At 40.1% G+C, this 15,814-nt stretch overlaps 1 protein-coding gene across 1 annotated transcript; it reads right to left on the reverse strand.

The window, feature by feature from the left end:
• Window positions 1–290: 290 nt before the first annotated feature.
• LOC132869055 (tripartite motif-containing protein 16-like) lies at window positions 291–14,774 on the reverse strand. The gene is made up of 6 exons (XM_060902410.1): window positions 14,196–14,774; window positions 4,332–4,427; window positions 3,969–4,205; window positions 1,298–1,469; window positions 1,023–1,082; window positions 291–874 (listed from the first exon to the last, which is right to left on the reverse strand). Exons 1-6 carry the CDS (start codon window positions 14,772–14,774, stop codon window positions 291–293), a joined length of 1,728 nt encoding a protein of 575 aa, XP_060758393.1.
• Window positions 14,775–15,814: the final 1,040 nt, after the last annotated feature.

Here is a 15,814-nt window from a genome sequence, read left to right on the forward strand (position 1 = left end):
AGTTGTTCTGTATTGGCTTTATTACTGTTTATTACTTATTTAATGACAAGCTGCTTAACAGGCAAACAGACAGAATCTTATAACCTTAGATGTTCACAAGATATCATTTGATCATTTTGTTTTGAAATTTTACAAGTTTCATTTCTGACAAGTACTATTATAGTAAAATTACTAATCTGTTTTAATTTAAAGAAAATGAAAATGACGGAGTTGGGTTTTTTTGTGCAGCTGTAAGTGAATGTGCAAGTAAGTCAGATGACTGAACAGCAATGTGGCAATATGCAGAAAATTTACTGCGAATAGTAGTTTGACTCATACGTCGAACAGTAGTCATATGATTTTTGCTCAGACAATCTCACAGTTGAATTACTCCACCATTGAGGTCCAAACCCAGCGTATAGAGGCTGAGTGAATGTGGTGTGGATTTTGTGGAGGACCGTCATCCTGTCAGAGACATTGTGGAAGGACAGAGTTCCTCTGCTGTGATCCACATACACTCCTATTTTGGATAATGATGGAACTTTGAACACAGTCTTAATACTGTTGTGAAAGTAAGAGACAGAAGAAGAAGAAGAGGAATACATAAAACTCCAGGACCGAGGATTGTTTCCAAACACAGACTCATTACTGTCCCCTTTCCTGATGATGTCCTTATATGAGAGTGTTATTTCCACACCACCACTGCTCCACTCCACCTCCCAATAACAGCGTCCACAAAGACTCTCCTTACACAACACCTGCCACCAGTAATCAAATCTCTCTGGATGAGCAGAGTATAGCTGCTCTTTATCACTGCGCATCACCGCTCTGTTATTCTCACGCAGAATGAGGTTACGATGTGCCGTGTTGGGATCCAGAGTCAGATAACAGAAATCTGAAATAAAATGAACATGCTGGGATTAATTCACAGAATATTTTAATGTCACGAATGAGACAGCTGTGTGTGTGTGTGTGTGTGTGTGTGTGTGTGTGTGTGTGTGTGTGTGTGTGTGTGTGTGTGTGTGTGTGTGTGTAAGACGTACATTTCAGAAAATCTTTTCTGGTCTGTGGCTCTGCTGGTGCAATGAGCTTAAGTGCTGCAACTATGGAGAGAAAAAAGGAAATGAAGACAAAAAGCATCATGTCGTAGAAAAAAGTGGAACAGTTTGAAGTGCTACAGTCGGTTTATTCATTTTAAATCAGTATTTTAGCTAAAAGTGTCAGGCAAACAAACTGGCTTCAGAAAATAACACGTCACAGAGCAAGTAAAGACAGAGTAAGACGTAGTAAGACACGGTAAAGGAAAAGCTTCTCTTACCACGTGGAGGAATTTTGTTGAATTCGTTCTCAAAAAATTCCTCGACTCTCTCCTTCAGAGCTGAGAGAGATTTCCTCATGTGATTAAATGAGGGATGTTGATGGACATCGATGCTGGATGTGTTAAAATTTGGTCTGTCTCCTGAAGGAGACCGACGTCCAGTAGCTAAAGCCTACAGAAAGCCAAGTAAATTTCAAACAAAGATAAACAGCACACACGAACAAAGTGCTTTGGAAAAATAAAATTAAAAACAAAGGATTTTGTAGCATAGTTTTGTGTCTCTCAGTTTGTCTCTTTTCAAAATTCATGATTTTTTAAAAAAGTGGCTGTATTTACATCCATCAGTGTTCTGTTCAAGTCCCTTGGCTCGTTGATGAATTAATCTGTGATGGACATTAAAGGCCAGAAAAAGCACACAGTAGTGCTTGAAAGTTTGTGAACCCTTTAGAATTTTCTATATTTCTGCATAAATATGATCTAAAACATCATCAGATTTTCACACAAGTCCTAAAAGTAGATTAAGAGAACCCAGTTAAACAAATGAGACAAAAATATTATACTTGGTCATTTATTTATTGAGGAAAATGATCCAATATTACATATCTGTGAGTGGCAAAAGTATGTGAACCTCTAGGATTAGCAGTTCATTTGAAGGTGAAATTAGAGTCAGGTGTTTTCGATCAATGGGATGGCAATCAGGTGTGAGTGGGCACCCTGTTTTATTTAAAGAACAGGGATCTATCAAAGTCTGATCTTCACAACACGTTTGTGGAAGTGTATCATGGCACGAACAAAGGAGATTTCTGAGGACCTCAGAAAAAGCGTTGTTGATGCTCATCAGGCTGGAAAAGGTTACAACACCATCTCTAAAGAGTTTGGACTCCACCAAACCACAGTCAGACAGATTGCGTACAAATGGAGGAAATTTAAGACCATTGTTACTGTTACCCTCTCCAGGAGTGGTCAACCAACAAAGATCACTCCAAGAACAAGGTGTGTAATAGTCATTGAGGTCACAAAGGACCCCACGGTAACTTCTAAGCAACTGAAGGCCTCTCTCACATTGGCTAATGTTAATGTTCATGAGTCCACCATCAAGAGAACACTGAACAACAATGGTGTGCATGGCAGGGTTGCAAGGAGAAAGCCACTGCTCTCCAAAAAGAACATTGCTGCTCGTCTGCAGTTTGCTAAAGATCACGTGGACAAGCCAGAAGGCCATTGGAAAAATGTTTTGTGGACAGATGAGACCAAAATAGAACTTTTTGGTTTAAATGAGAAGCGTTATGTTTGGAGAAAGGAAAACACTGCATTCCAGCATAAGAACCGTATCCCATCTGTGAAACATGGTGGTGGTAGTATCATGGTTTGAGCCTGTTTTGCTGTATCTGGGCCAGGACAGCTTGCCATCATTGATGGAACAATGAATTCTGAATTATACCAGCAAATTCTAAAGGAAAATGTCAGGACATCTGTCCATGAACTGAATCTCAAGAGAAGGTGGGTCATGCAGCAAGGCAATGACCCTAAGCACACAAGTTGTTCTACCAAAGAATGGTTAAAGAAAAATAGAGTTAATGTTTTGTAATGGCCAAGTCAAAGTCCTGACCTTAATCCAATCGAAATGTTGTGGAAGGACCTGAAGCGAGCAGTTCATGTGAGGAAACCTGCCAAGATCCAAGAGTTGAAGCTGTTCTGTACAGAGGAATGGGCTAAAATTCCTCCAAGCCGGTGTGCAGGACTGATCAACAGTTACCACAAACGTTCAGTTGCAGTTATTGCTGCACAAAGGGGGTCACACCAGATACTGAAAGTAAAGGTTCACATACTTTTGCCACTCACAGATATGTAATATTGGATCATTTTCATTCAATAAATAAATGACCAAGTATAATATTTTTGTCTCATTTGTTTAACTGGGTTCTCTTTATCTACTTTTAGGACTTGTGTGAAAATCTGATGATGTTTTAGGTCATATTTATTCAGATATATAGAAAATTCTAAAGGGTTCACAAACTTTCAAGCACCACTGTAGCTTGGAAAGCACTCAAGAGCATGACGGTTGTTTGGAGATCAAATCTATCTAGAAAGCTAAAGCTTAGTTTCTTCTCAGCTACCGTCGAATCTGTTTTGCTTTATGGTTACAAGGGCTGGACCATCACAACTGCACTGGAGAAATCCCTAAATGGCACCAACACACACATGCTCCATAGGGTATTTAACATCAGCTGGAGAGACCATATCACCAGTTCGGAGCTGTACGGTGACATCCCTTGTATCTTGGACAAGATTGGCTACAGGAGGCTTGGCCTTGTTGGTCATTGCTATTGCCAGCCTGACCTTCCCGCAAGTCAGCTGGTGCTGTGACGCCCAACCCATAGTCATCTGAGGAGGAACTGTCCTCCAGCCACCTTTCTAGACACACTAATGAGGGACACTGGGTCTCAGAATGTCTCTGAACTAACATCGTGCATCAGCAATCGTGATGACTGGGCCACCAGGCGTATAGCTCAGCTGAGGCCACATTGATGATGATGAGTGTTCTGTTACATTACATCATACAATCATTATAAATCGACCTGAAGATACACCTATTTTTAATCACGTAGCCAGATGTGTATTAGAGAGTGTGTGAGGAACAGCGTGCTGTAGATCAGGCAATGATTGGTACCTCCTGAATGAATTGGATGTGATCCTTTGTGTGTGAAAGCTGCTCCAGCTCAGTGACTTTCTTCTGAAGATCAGCAATCTCCTGCTCCAGCTGCTCCAGGAGCCTTTCAGCTTGACTCTGTTCAGCCTCCTCCTTAGCTCTGATCAGCTCCTTCAACTCCGAGCGCTTTTTCTCCATGCAGCTGATCAGCTCATTAAAGATCCTCTCATTGTCCTCCACTGCTGTCTGTGCACTGAGCTGTTAATAGACAAACACAAGATTAAAAGCTCATCTATCATTCCCTGTCTTACTGGGATTCGAAATGACGCGTTGTCTGTGCTGTGTGTGTTTCTAGAAGCAGCTCTGTCTCTGCTCACTGCTCACCTTTAGAGAGTTCATAGCTTGTTTCAGCTCCTGCATCTTGCTCTGCTTCTCCTGGATTATCTTCTGGAATTGCTTCTGATTTTCTTTGAGCTCATTCTGAGGACAAAATAATTATATTTAGCGCTTTATAAAAGTATGAGATACAGTGGTGCTTGAAAGTTTGTGAACCCTTTAGAATTTTCTATATTTCTGCATAAATATGACCTAAAACATCATCAGATTTTCACATAAGTCCTAAAAGTAGATAAAGAGAACCCAGTTAAACAAATGAGACAAAAATATTATACTTGGTCATTTATTTATTGAGGAAAATGATCCAATATTACATACCTGTGAGTGGCAAAAGTATGTGAACCTTTGCTTTCAGTATCTGGTGTGACCCCCTTGTGCAGCAATAACTGCAACTAAATGTATCCGGTAACTGTTGATCAGTCCTGCACACTGACTTGGAGGAATTTTAGCCCATTCCTCCATACAGAACAGCTTCAACTCTGGGATGCTGGTGGGTTTCCTCACATGAACTGCTCACTTCAGATCCTTCCACAACATTTCGATTGGATTAAGGTCAGGACTTTGACTTGGCCATTCCAAAACATTAACTTTATTCTTCTTTAATCATTCTTTGGTAGAATGACTTGTGTGCTTAGGGTCGTTGTCTTGCTGCATAACCCACCTTCTCTTGAGATTCAGTTCATGGACAGATGTCCTGACATTTTCCTTTAGAATTTGCTGGTATAATTCAGAATTCATTGTTCCATCAATGATGGCAAGCTGTCCTGGCCCAGATGCAGCAAAACAGGCCCAAACCATGATACTAAAACCACCATGTTTCACAGATGGGATAAGGTTCTTATGCTGGAATGCAGTGTTTTTCTTTCTCCAAACATAACACTTCTCATTTAAACCAAAAAGTTCTATTTTGGTCTCATCCGTCCACAAAACATTTTTCAAATAGCCTTCTGGCTTGTCCATGTGATCTTTAGCAAACTGCAGACGAGCAGCAATGTTCTTTTTGGAGAGCAGTGGCTTTCTCCTTGCAACCCTGCCATGCACACCATTGTTGTTCAGTGTTCTCTTGATGGTGGACTCATGAACATTAACATTAGCCAATGTGAGAGAGGCCTTCAGTTGCTTAGAAGTTACTCTGGGGTCCTTTGTGACCTCACCGACTATTACATGCCTTGCTCTTGGAGTGATCTTTGTTGGTCGACCACTCCTGGGGAGGGTAACAATGGTCTTGAATGTCCTCCATTTGTACAGAATCTGTCTGACTGTGGATTGGTGGAGTCCAAACTCTTTAGAAATGGTTTTGTAACCTTTTCCAGTCTGATGAGCATCAACAACACTTTTTCTGAGGTCCTCAGAAATCTCCTTTGTTCGTGCCATGATACACTTCCACAAACATGTGTTGTGAAGATCAGACTTTGACAGATCCCTGTTCATTAAATAAAACAGTGTGCCCACTCACACCTGATTGTCATCCCATTGATTGAAAACACCTGACTCTAATTTCACCTTCAAATTAACTGCTAATCCTAGAGGTTCACATACTTTTGCCACTCACAGATATGTAATATTGGATCATTTCCCTCAATAAATAAATGACCAAGTATAATATTTTTTGTCTGATTTGTTTAACTGGGTTCTCTTTATCTACTTTTAAGACTTGTGTGAAAATCTGATGATGTTTTAGGTCATATTTATGCAGAAATATAGAAAATTCAAAAGGGTTCACAAACTTTCAAGCACCACTGTAACTGCTTAAATATAAATATCAATTAACGTACAGTGGCCTACACAATTATTGGCCCCCCTTGTAAAATTTAGTTGAAGGTTAGGGGGAAAAATCCACCTTTTGGTGAAGTCACTTCATCTCACACTGAAAAAATGAGAAAAATCCAAGCTTTAATTGAAATACATTTATTCACAGAAAACAAATCCCTTATCAAGAAATAATTATTTTCAACAAAAACACATGTGCCACAATTATTCACACCTCTGGAAATTATACTGAACACAATGTAACTGAAACATGTTTCCCATTTAAATTGTACATGTTTGAGTTGATTGGAGTGTGTAGGAACTTTCAAGCTGTAATCCATGACTTCCTGATGAACTGGGGAACAAATATGAGGTGACAGAGGCCAAATTCCCTTAGTCATCCATTAAAATGGGAAAGATAAGCGAACACACAAAACAAATGAAGGACAAGTGTGTTGACCTTCATAAGTCAGGGAATGGTTATAAAAAATAGCAACTCGCCTGAAAATGTCCATTTCTACTGTTAGGGCAATAATAAGAATCTCATCTCATTATCTCTAGCCACTTTATCCTGTTCTACAGGGTCACAGGCAAGCTGGAGCCTATCCCAGCTGACTACGGGCGAAAGGCGGGGTACACCCTGGACAAGTCACCAGGTCATCACAGGGCTGACACATAGACACAGACAACCATTCACACTCACATTCACACCTACGGTCAATTTAGAGTCACCAGTTAACCTAACCTGCATGTCTTTGGACTGTGGGGGAAACCGGAGCACCCGGAGGAAACCCACGCGGACACGGGGAGAACATGCAAACTCCGCACAGAAAGGCCCTCGCCGGCCACGGGGCTCGAACCCAGGACCTTCTTGCTGTGAGGCGACAGCACTAACCACTACACCACCGTGCCGCCCAATAATAATAATAATAATAATAAAAAGTGGACACCAACTGGAACTGTTACAAACTTGCCTGGAAGAGGACCCAAATTTATTTTCCCCCATGTATAATGAGGAGGAGGGTAAGAGAGGGGAAAATTTCCCCACAGATGACTGTTGGTGAATTACAAGAAAAAGTCAAATCTTTGGGTTTCCAAGTCTCCAAAACCACCATCAGACGCCACCTCCATGCCAACAGAGTATTTTGGAAGGTATGACAGAAAAAAACCCTTTTCTGTCAGTTAACCACAAACATAAGCGCATGAAGTTTGCAAAACACTACTACAGCTTTGACTGGAACCATGTTCTCTGGTCTGATATAACAAAAATTAAGCTTTCTGGCGATAAACACTCGCAGTGGGTTTGGTGTAAAAAGAAGGATGGCTATAACGAAAAGAACCCAATCCCAACTGTAAAATATGGTGGAAGTTTTGTGATGTTTGGGGGCTGTTTTTCCTCCAAAGGCCCTGGAAACCTTGTTAGAGTACATGGCAACATGGACTCCATGAAATACCAGGACATTTTAAATCAAACTCTGGCTGCCTCTGGCAGGAAACTAAAACTGGGTCGTCATTGGATCTTCCAGCAGGACAATGATCTGAAGCATGTGTCCAAATCAACACAACAATGGTTCACTGAGCACAGAATCAAGATTTCCAACCTTATCAAATGCTATAGGAGAAACTCAGTGCTGTTTTACTGGCAAAGGGAGGTTGTACAAATGATTAAATTCAGGGATGCCAATAATTGTGGTGCGTGTTTTTGTTGAAAATAATTATTTATTGATGAGGGATTTGTTTTTCTCTGAAAAAAACTATTTCAATTAAAAGGTTGGATTTTTTTTTCAGCATGAGATGAAGCAACTTCAACAAAAAGTGGATTTTTTTTCTCCCTAACCCTTTTTACTAAACTTTACAAGAGGTGCCAATAATTGTGGAGGGCACTGTATTCATGTTTCTCAGAGCTGTGAATGCTGAGATGTTGTTTGATGTAGTGTAGTGTGTGTGTGTGTGTGTGTGTGTGTGTTTGCTTTTATATACTACTGAGGACCAAATGTCCCCACAAGGATAGCAAAATCTGACAATTTTGACCTTGTGTGGACATTTGGATGGTCCTCACAAGGAAATTGCTGTTGTGTTTTTTAAACAAAAATAAAAATAATTATAAAATAAAGAATAAAAGCCAAAAAGTTTCCTTTTCATTACTTAGGTTAAGGTTAGAGTGAGGTTTAGGTGCAGGCACAGCATTAATTAACTGCAATAATAATTATGTCAATGGAAAGTCCTTATAAAGATAGTGAGACAAATGTGTGTGTGTGTGTGTTTACTCTACACTGAGCCAAGTTTATTAAGATATTCACAAATTCTATAAAGCCTTGTCCCTCCACCAACTGTATCGGTAACATCTCTTTGGCTATGAACGTTGTTTGGTTCCTGCACTTCATAGTGTTACTCGCTAAAAATCACTATCACACTGCTTATTATCAAGTTGTAGAATAAAGAGTCCAGACATAAAAATAAATTAAATTCACCACATACAGCTGGACTGATTACCAAAACGTCAATTAACTTCAAATGTATTTGTATTGTGCTTTTAACAATACACCTTGTCACAAAAGAGCTGAACTTTCTGAGTGGTGCGAATTAAGACTATAAAAATGACAGACCTTTTGATACAGTAAAACTTGCAGTTGTGCTTGGCTGTAAATGTTTAGACAGTTTTATGGCATGGAGTTTTATTATGATGGCCTGAACGGAATGATTCTCTGTGGTCTAAGTCCAGTTTGATAGCGGATAGAAGATTAGATAATTACCTACAGCTATGGTCAGAAGATTACATACAGTATCATGAATGTCATCTTGGATATGAATGTCATGGCAATATTTGGGCTTTCAGTAATTTCTTTGAACTGTTCTCTTTCTGTGGCAGAATGTACAGCATCCAACCATTATCTGTAGCTGCTTATCCTGTTCTACAGGGTCGCAGGCAAGCTAGAGCCTATCCCAGTTGACTATGGGCGAGAGGCGGGGTACACCCTGGACAAGTTGCCAGATCAACACAGGGCTGACGCATCGAGACGAACAACCATTCACACTCACATTCACACCTACGGTCAATTTAGAGCCACCAATTAACCTAACCTGCATGTCTTTGGACTGTGGGAGAAACCGGAGCACGCGGAGGAAACGCACGCAGGCACGGGGAGAACATGCAAACTCCGCACAGAAAGACCCTTCCTGGCCACGGGGCTCGAACCCGGACCTTCTTGCTGTGAGACGACAGCGCTAACCACTACACCACCGTGCCGCCCATAATAATAATAATAAAAAGTGGACACCAACTGGAACTGTTACAAAATTGCCTGGAAGAGGACCCAAATTTATTTTCCCCCATGTATAATGAGGAAGAGGGTAAGAGAGGGGAAAATTTCCCCACAGATGATTGTTGGTGAATTACAAGAAAAAGTCAAATCTTTGGGCTTCCAAGTCTCCAAAACCACCATCAGACGCCACCTCCATGCCAACAGAGTATTTTGGAAGGTATGACAGAAAACAACCCTTTTCTGTCAGTTAACCACAAACATAAGCACGTGAAGTTTGCAAAACACTACTACAGCTTTGACTGGAACCATGTTCTCTGGTCTGATATAACAAAAATTAAGCTTTCTGGCAATAAATACTCGTGGTGGGTTTGGTGTAAAAAGAAGGATGGCTATAACGAAAAGAACCCAATCCCAACTGTAAAATATGGTGGAAGTTTTGTGATGTTTGGAGGCTGTTTTTCCTCCAAAGGCCCTGGAAACCTTGTTAGAGTACATGGCAACATGGACTCCATGAAATACCAGGACATTTTAAATCAAACTCTGGCTGTCTCTGGCAGGAAACTAAAACTGGGTCGTCATTGGATCTTCCAGCAGGACAATGATCTGAAGCATGTGTCCAAATCAACACAACAATGGTTCACTGAGCACAGAATCAAGCTTCTGCCATGGCCATCTCAGTCCTCTGACCTGAACCTCACTGAAAACCTGTGGGGTGAGCTGAAGAGGAAAGAGCACAAGAAAGGGTCTCGGACCCTGGATGATTTGGAGAGATTGTGTAAAAAAGGAATGCTCTCAGATGTCCTGCTTTGTATTTCCAACCTTATCAAATGCTATAGGAGAAACTCAGTGCTGTTTTACTGGCAAAGGGAGGTTGTACAAATGATTAAATTCAGGGATGCCAATAATTGTGGTGCGTGTTTTTGTTGAAAATAATTATTTATTGATGAGGGATTTGTTTTTCTCTGAAAAAAACTATTTCAATTAAAAGGTTGGATTTTTTTTTTCAGCATGAGATGAAGCAACTTCAACAAAAAGTGGATTTTTTTTCTCCCTAACCCTTTTTACTAAACTTTACAAGAGGTGCCAATAATTGTGGAGGGCACTGTATTCATGTTTCTCAGAGCTGTGAATGCTGAGATGTTGTTTGATGTAGTGTAGTGTGGTGTGTGTGTGTGTGTGTGTGTGTGTGTGTTTGCTTTTATATACTACTGAGGACCAAATGTCCCCACAAGGATAGCAAAATCTGACAATTTTGACCTTGTGGGGACATTTGGATGGTCCCCACAAGGAAATTGCTGTTGTGTTTTTTAAACAAAAATAAAAATAATTATAAAATAAAGAATAAAAGCCAAAAAGTTTCCTTTTCATTACTGAGGTCAAGGTTAGAGTGAGGTTTAGGTGCAGACACAGCATTAATTAACTGCAATAATAATTATGTCAATGGAAGGTCCTCATAAAGATAGTGGGACAAATGTGTGTGTGTGTGTGTGTGTTTACTCTACACTGAGCCAAGTTTATTAGTTACTCCATCACAATACCTAATCTACAGCGTTCTTTGGTTCCTGCACTTCATAGTGTTACTCGCTAAAAATCACTATCACACTGCTTATTATCAAGTTGTAGAATAAAGAGTCCAGACATAAAAATAAATTAAATTCACCACATACAGCTGGACTGATTACCAAAACAACGTCAATTAACTTCAGATGTATTTGTATTGTGCTTTTAACAATACACCTTGTCACAAAAGAGCTGAACTTTCTGAGTGGTGCGAATGAAGACTATAAAAATGACAGACCTTTTGATACAGTAAAACTTGCAGTTGTGTTTGGCTGTAAATATTTAGACAGTTTTATGGCATGGAGTTTTATTATGATGGCCTGAACGGAATGATTCTCTGTGGTCTAAGTCCAGTTCGATAGCGGATAGAAGATTAGATGTACAATATCCATCCATTATGTGTAGCTGCTTATCCTGTTCTAGGGTCGCAGGCAAGCTGGAGCATATCCTAGTTGACTATGGGCGAGAGGCAGGGTACACCCTGGACAAGTTGCCAGATCATCACAGGGCTGACGCATAGAGACGAACAACCATTCACACTCACATTCACACCTACGGTCAATTTAGAGCCACCAATTAACCTAATCTGCACATTTTTGGACTGCGGGGGAAACCGGAGCACCCGGAGGAAACGCACGCAGGCACGGGGAGAACATGCAAACTCCGCACGGAAAGGCCCTCGCCAGCTGCTGGGCTCAAACCCAGGACCTTCTTGCTGTGAGGCGACAGCGCTAACCACTACACCACCATGCCGCCTACAGCATGCATCTTTAATTAAAAAAAAAACACACTAGAATTTGGTGCACAAGTTTTCATTTTCTTTGGGTTTTCTGAAATCAACACAGGGTCAAAATTATACATACAGGGTCAAAAATATACATACAGCACACCTAATATTTGTGTAAAATGTCTCTTTGCAAGATTCACCTTGACCAAACATTTTTTGTTTACCATGAACAAGCTTCTGGCAGAATTCTGGTTGGATACTTCATGACTCTTCATAGTAGAATTGGTAGAGTTCAATTAATTTCTTTTTCTTGGCATGGACTCAACTTATAAGCACGGTCCATATATTTTCAATAGGGTTGAAGTCAGGACTTGTTTTAAGCTTAATGTTAGCTTGCTTTATCCTCCACAACCAGCTCTGATGCATGTTTGGGTTCATTGTCCTGTTGTAACTCCCAAGTCCCAAGTCGTGTTCAAGTTTCTGATGGTTTATGCTGAAGAATTCTGAGGTAGTCCTCCTTCTTCATTATTCCATTCACTTTGTGCAATGAACCAGTTCCAGTGGCAGCAAAACAGCCCCAGAGCATGATGATCCTACCACCACCACCAGCTGGTACAGTGTCCCTCTGTACATTGTGGTCATTGTGGCCAAACAACTCAATCTTTTTCTCATCTGACCATACAGCTTTCCTCCAGAAGGCTTCTTCTTTGTCCTTGTGGTCAGCTTTAAACTTTAGTTAAGCTTGAAGGTGTCAATTTTGGAGCAGGGAGTTATTTCTTGGATAGCAGTCTCTTAGTCCATGGTGATCTGAACTGTAGACAATGATCCATCAGCTTCCAGTTCATGGCAGGGCTGTGCCATGGTGGTTCCCAGGTTGTTCCTGACCATCCAAACCAATTTCCTTTCAGCTGAGGGTGACAGTTTGGGTTTTCTTGAAGCAAAGTGGCTTGGCAAAGTGACTACACCTCACAATAACTGGGATACAATTGTTTGAACTGATCTTGGAATTTGCAGTTGTTTAGAAATGGCTCCAAGAGACATTCCGGAGTTGTGTATATCTGCAATCCTCTTTCTCAGATCTGCACTGAGCTCCTTGGACTTTCCCATTTTACTGTGTTGGTCAATCCAATAAGTGCTGTAAACAAACTCTTTTTATGAAGGCACAGAGAAGCTACCAGCTGTAGTCAATCATGATCACTAACAGGAAGTTAAGAGACCTCGGCCTTGGCAAGATAAGAGACATTTTGGAAGTTTCAGCACCTCTGAATTAATAATCTAAGTGAGCATATGTAAATTTTTGACTGTGTATGTATAATTTTGACCCTGTGTTGAGTTCAGAAAACCCAAAGAAAATGAAAACTTGTGCACCAAATTCTAGTGTTTTTTTTTTATTAAAGATGTATGCTGTACAATCATTCTGCCACAGAAAAAGAACAGTTCAAAGAAATTACTGAAAGCCCAAATATTGCCATGACATCCATATCCAAGATGACATTCATGTCACTGTATGTAAATTTCTGACCACGACTGTAACTGTGCATGAAGCCTACACGTGGATGAAATTTGCTGGCCACCTTTGATTCTTGGACGCAGTGCAGAGCATGGATGGGAGGTGGGGTATAGACTAAACACTTGCCCTGTTAGCTGTAAATAGGCTAGATGATGCTGTAACATCTTGTGTGCCTGCCAGAGATTCAAGTCCAGAGGAGTTCAAGATCAACTTCAGCTTCACTCCTTGGTCTGCTTAAGTATTGGTTTAAACTTGTCTCAGTTTTCAGTCTTGATCACATCTTAACTGGAGAAACACTCAAGTGTTGTTTTGCCTTATTTTTACTTTCTTCCTTACATCTCTCTCTCTCTCTCTCTCTCTCTCTCTCTCTTCACCAGCCTCATCTTGTCATGGTGGCTGAAATGTTCACTATCTTATCTGACTAGTTTATGACTAACACTTAGAATACATTTCACACCCTCATGACCAAAACCAGAAATTTTTAATAAGCTCTTACAAAATCCAGAAACTAGTGTTGTAGTACTTGAGATCAGTCTCAGTCTCATCTCGGGACTCAACTACATTTCTATTTGGCTTTGTATCTGTCTCAGACATGGAGGACTTGGGATTTTATTTCAAGATCGGTCAAGACCACAACTGCAGCGATTTCATTAAACTGCCTGTGTGTTGGCTGATTTTTTTGTTGACATCATTACTGGGATTGGATGTAAAAATTCCTGCTTCAAATGCAACCAATAACATGACTCATTCCTAATTTGAAATTTTTGTAACTATTAATGGCTGCCCCCCCCCCCCCCCCACACACACACACACACATACACACACACACACACACACTAGTTTGTTTCTGGTCTTGAATTGGTCTCGCCATTCCTTGGTCTTGGTCTTGACTTGGACACAATCCCTCAAAGTCTTGGTTTACAACACTACTTAATGCACAAATTGAAATCAAAGATTAAATCCCATAACTGAGTAAAGCTCTTAATTCTAGAAAAGAAATTATATTTGGATGAATTAATTCTGGAAAGATTTCTAGTTCTCACCATTTTCTCAGTTCTTTCTGACACGGCTGAGACGGTGATATGTCCTTTGTGATTATCCAGCATACACAAACAACAGATGCAGGTTTGATCAGTACGACAGAAGATATCAATCAGTTTGTTATGTTGAGAGCAGATCATGTCTTGCAGTTTTGCTGAAACTTCAATTAAGGTGTGTTTCTTCAATGCAGGTGACTGAGAGTGAGGTTTCAGATGAGTTTCACAAAAGGAGGCCACACAGATCAGACAGGACTTGACGGCTTTGAGTTTTCTCTCAATGCAGTAATCACACGCCACATCCCGAGGTCCAGCGTACGAGTAAGCAGGAGAAGCAGCTTTGGATTTAGTCTTCTTCCGTTTCTCCACCAATTCAGCCAGCCTGTTGTTTCTGCGTAGAATAGGCCATGAAGTGAAGGTATATCTGCAGTGAGGACAGCTGTAGGAACCCATCTGATCCTCCTTCTCCAAGTGACCACTGATACACTCCTTACAGAAACTGTGGTCACAAGGGAGAACCATCGGATCCTTCAGGAGCTCCAGACAGAATGTACAAATTAACTCATCCTGATCTACCTTGGCCATTTTCCCACAGTCACAGAGAGAGAGAGAGAGAGAGACTCTGAGATCAGTTGTGTGTTCTCGGAATTATCCTTGAGCTTCTGAGATTGAAAGTGAGAAAGTGAGAGTGGGTGGAGTTTTAAAGGAGGAGGACGTAGATAATCTCCATGACTATTGGTTATGCAGTATAATGTGCTGTAATGTGATTAGTAACGCTGTTAATGGGACAGGAGGAGGTTTTGCACATTTTCCTGTGGACCACATGCTGTTAGAGTGAGAACAGTTTAACATGTTATCAGTGCTTTTAATTCCCATGTGAATTTAAAACTGTTTATAAAAAGTTATCAAATATGCATTAGCTTTGTCCTGGAATTGTTCTGCACGAGTGTGATTCTCCAGTCAGGTTATGAACCACTGTCCTGTCTCCCATTCCGACTCTGACCATCACATCATTCTTCATACCCTTATCAAAAAAGTATACTTCAAGTTAATTTTATTAAGTATACTTAAGTAAAGTTAAAGTATATTTCCTTAAGTATACTTTTGTGTCCCAAGTACACTGATATCAATGTACTTACAGTATACTTGTAAGTAAACTAATCTAATACTTCTTGGGACTAAATTGGCCCAGTTTTAGTTTATAAAAAGTATACTTTAAGTCTAAGAGAAGTAAACTTTGAGTATACAACTAGTATTTTTTTTAATTTTGTACTGCAAGTATACCACAAGTTAACTTATATACTAATAGTTTACTAGTTCTATACTTGTAGTCCACTCTTTAGTTTACAAAAGCATACTTCATAGTCTACTGGAAATATACTATGAGTTTACTTGTTTTATACTTCTAGTTCACTTTTTAGTTTACTAAAGTATACTTTGTAGTATACTGGAAATATACTATTGGTTTACTCGTTACACACTTCTAGTCCACTTTTTAGTTTATAAAAGTATACTTTATAGCATATTAGTTCCTGGTTATATGCATCTAGTCCAATTTTTAGTTTTGAAGTATACTGCAATTACCTTTCTAGGTATATTATTAGTTTTCTAGTCCTAACCCTTAC

This window comes from Neoarius graeffei, chromosome 20, assembly GCF_027579695.1.
Source record: "Neoarius graeffei isolate fNeoGra1 chromosome 20, fNeoGra1.pri, whole genome shotgun sequence".
NCBI lineage: Eukaryota > Metazoa > Chordata > Actinopteri > Siluriformes > Ariidae > Neoarius > Neoarius graeffei.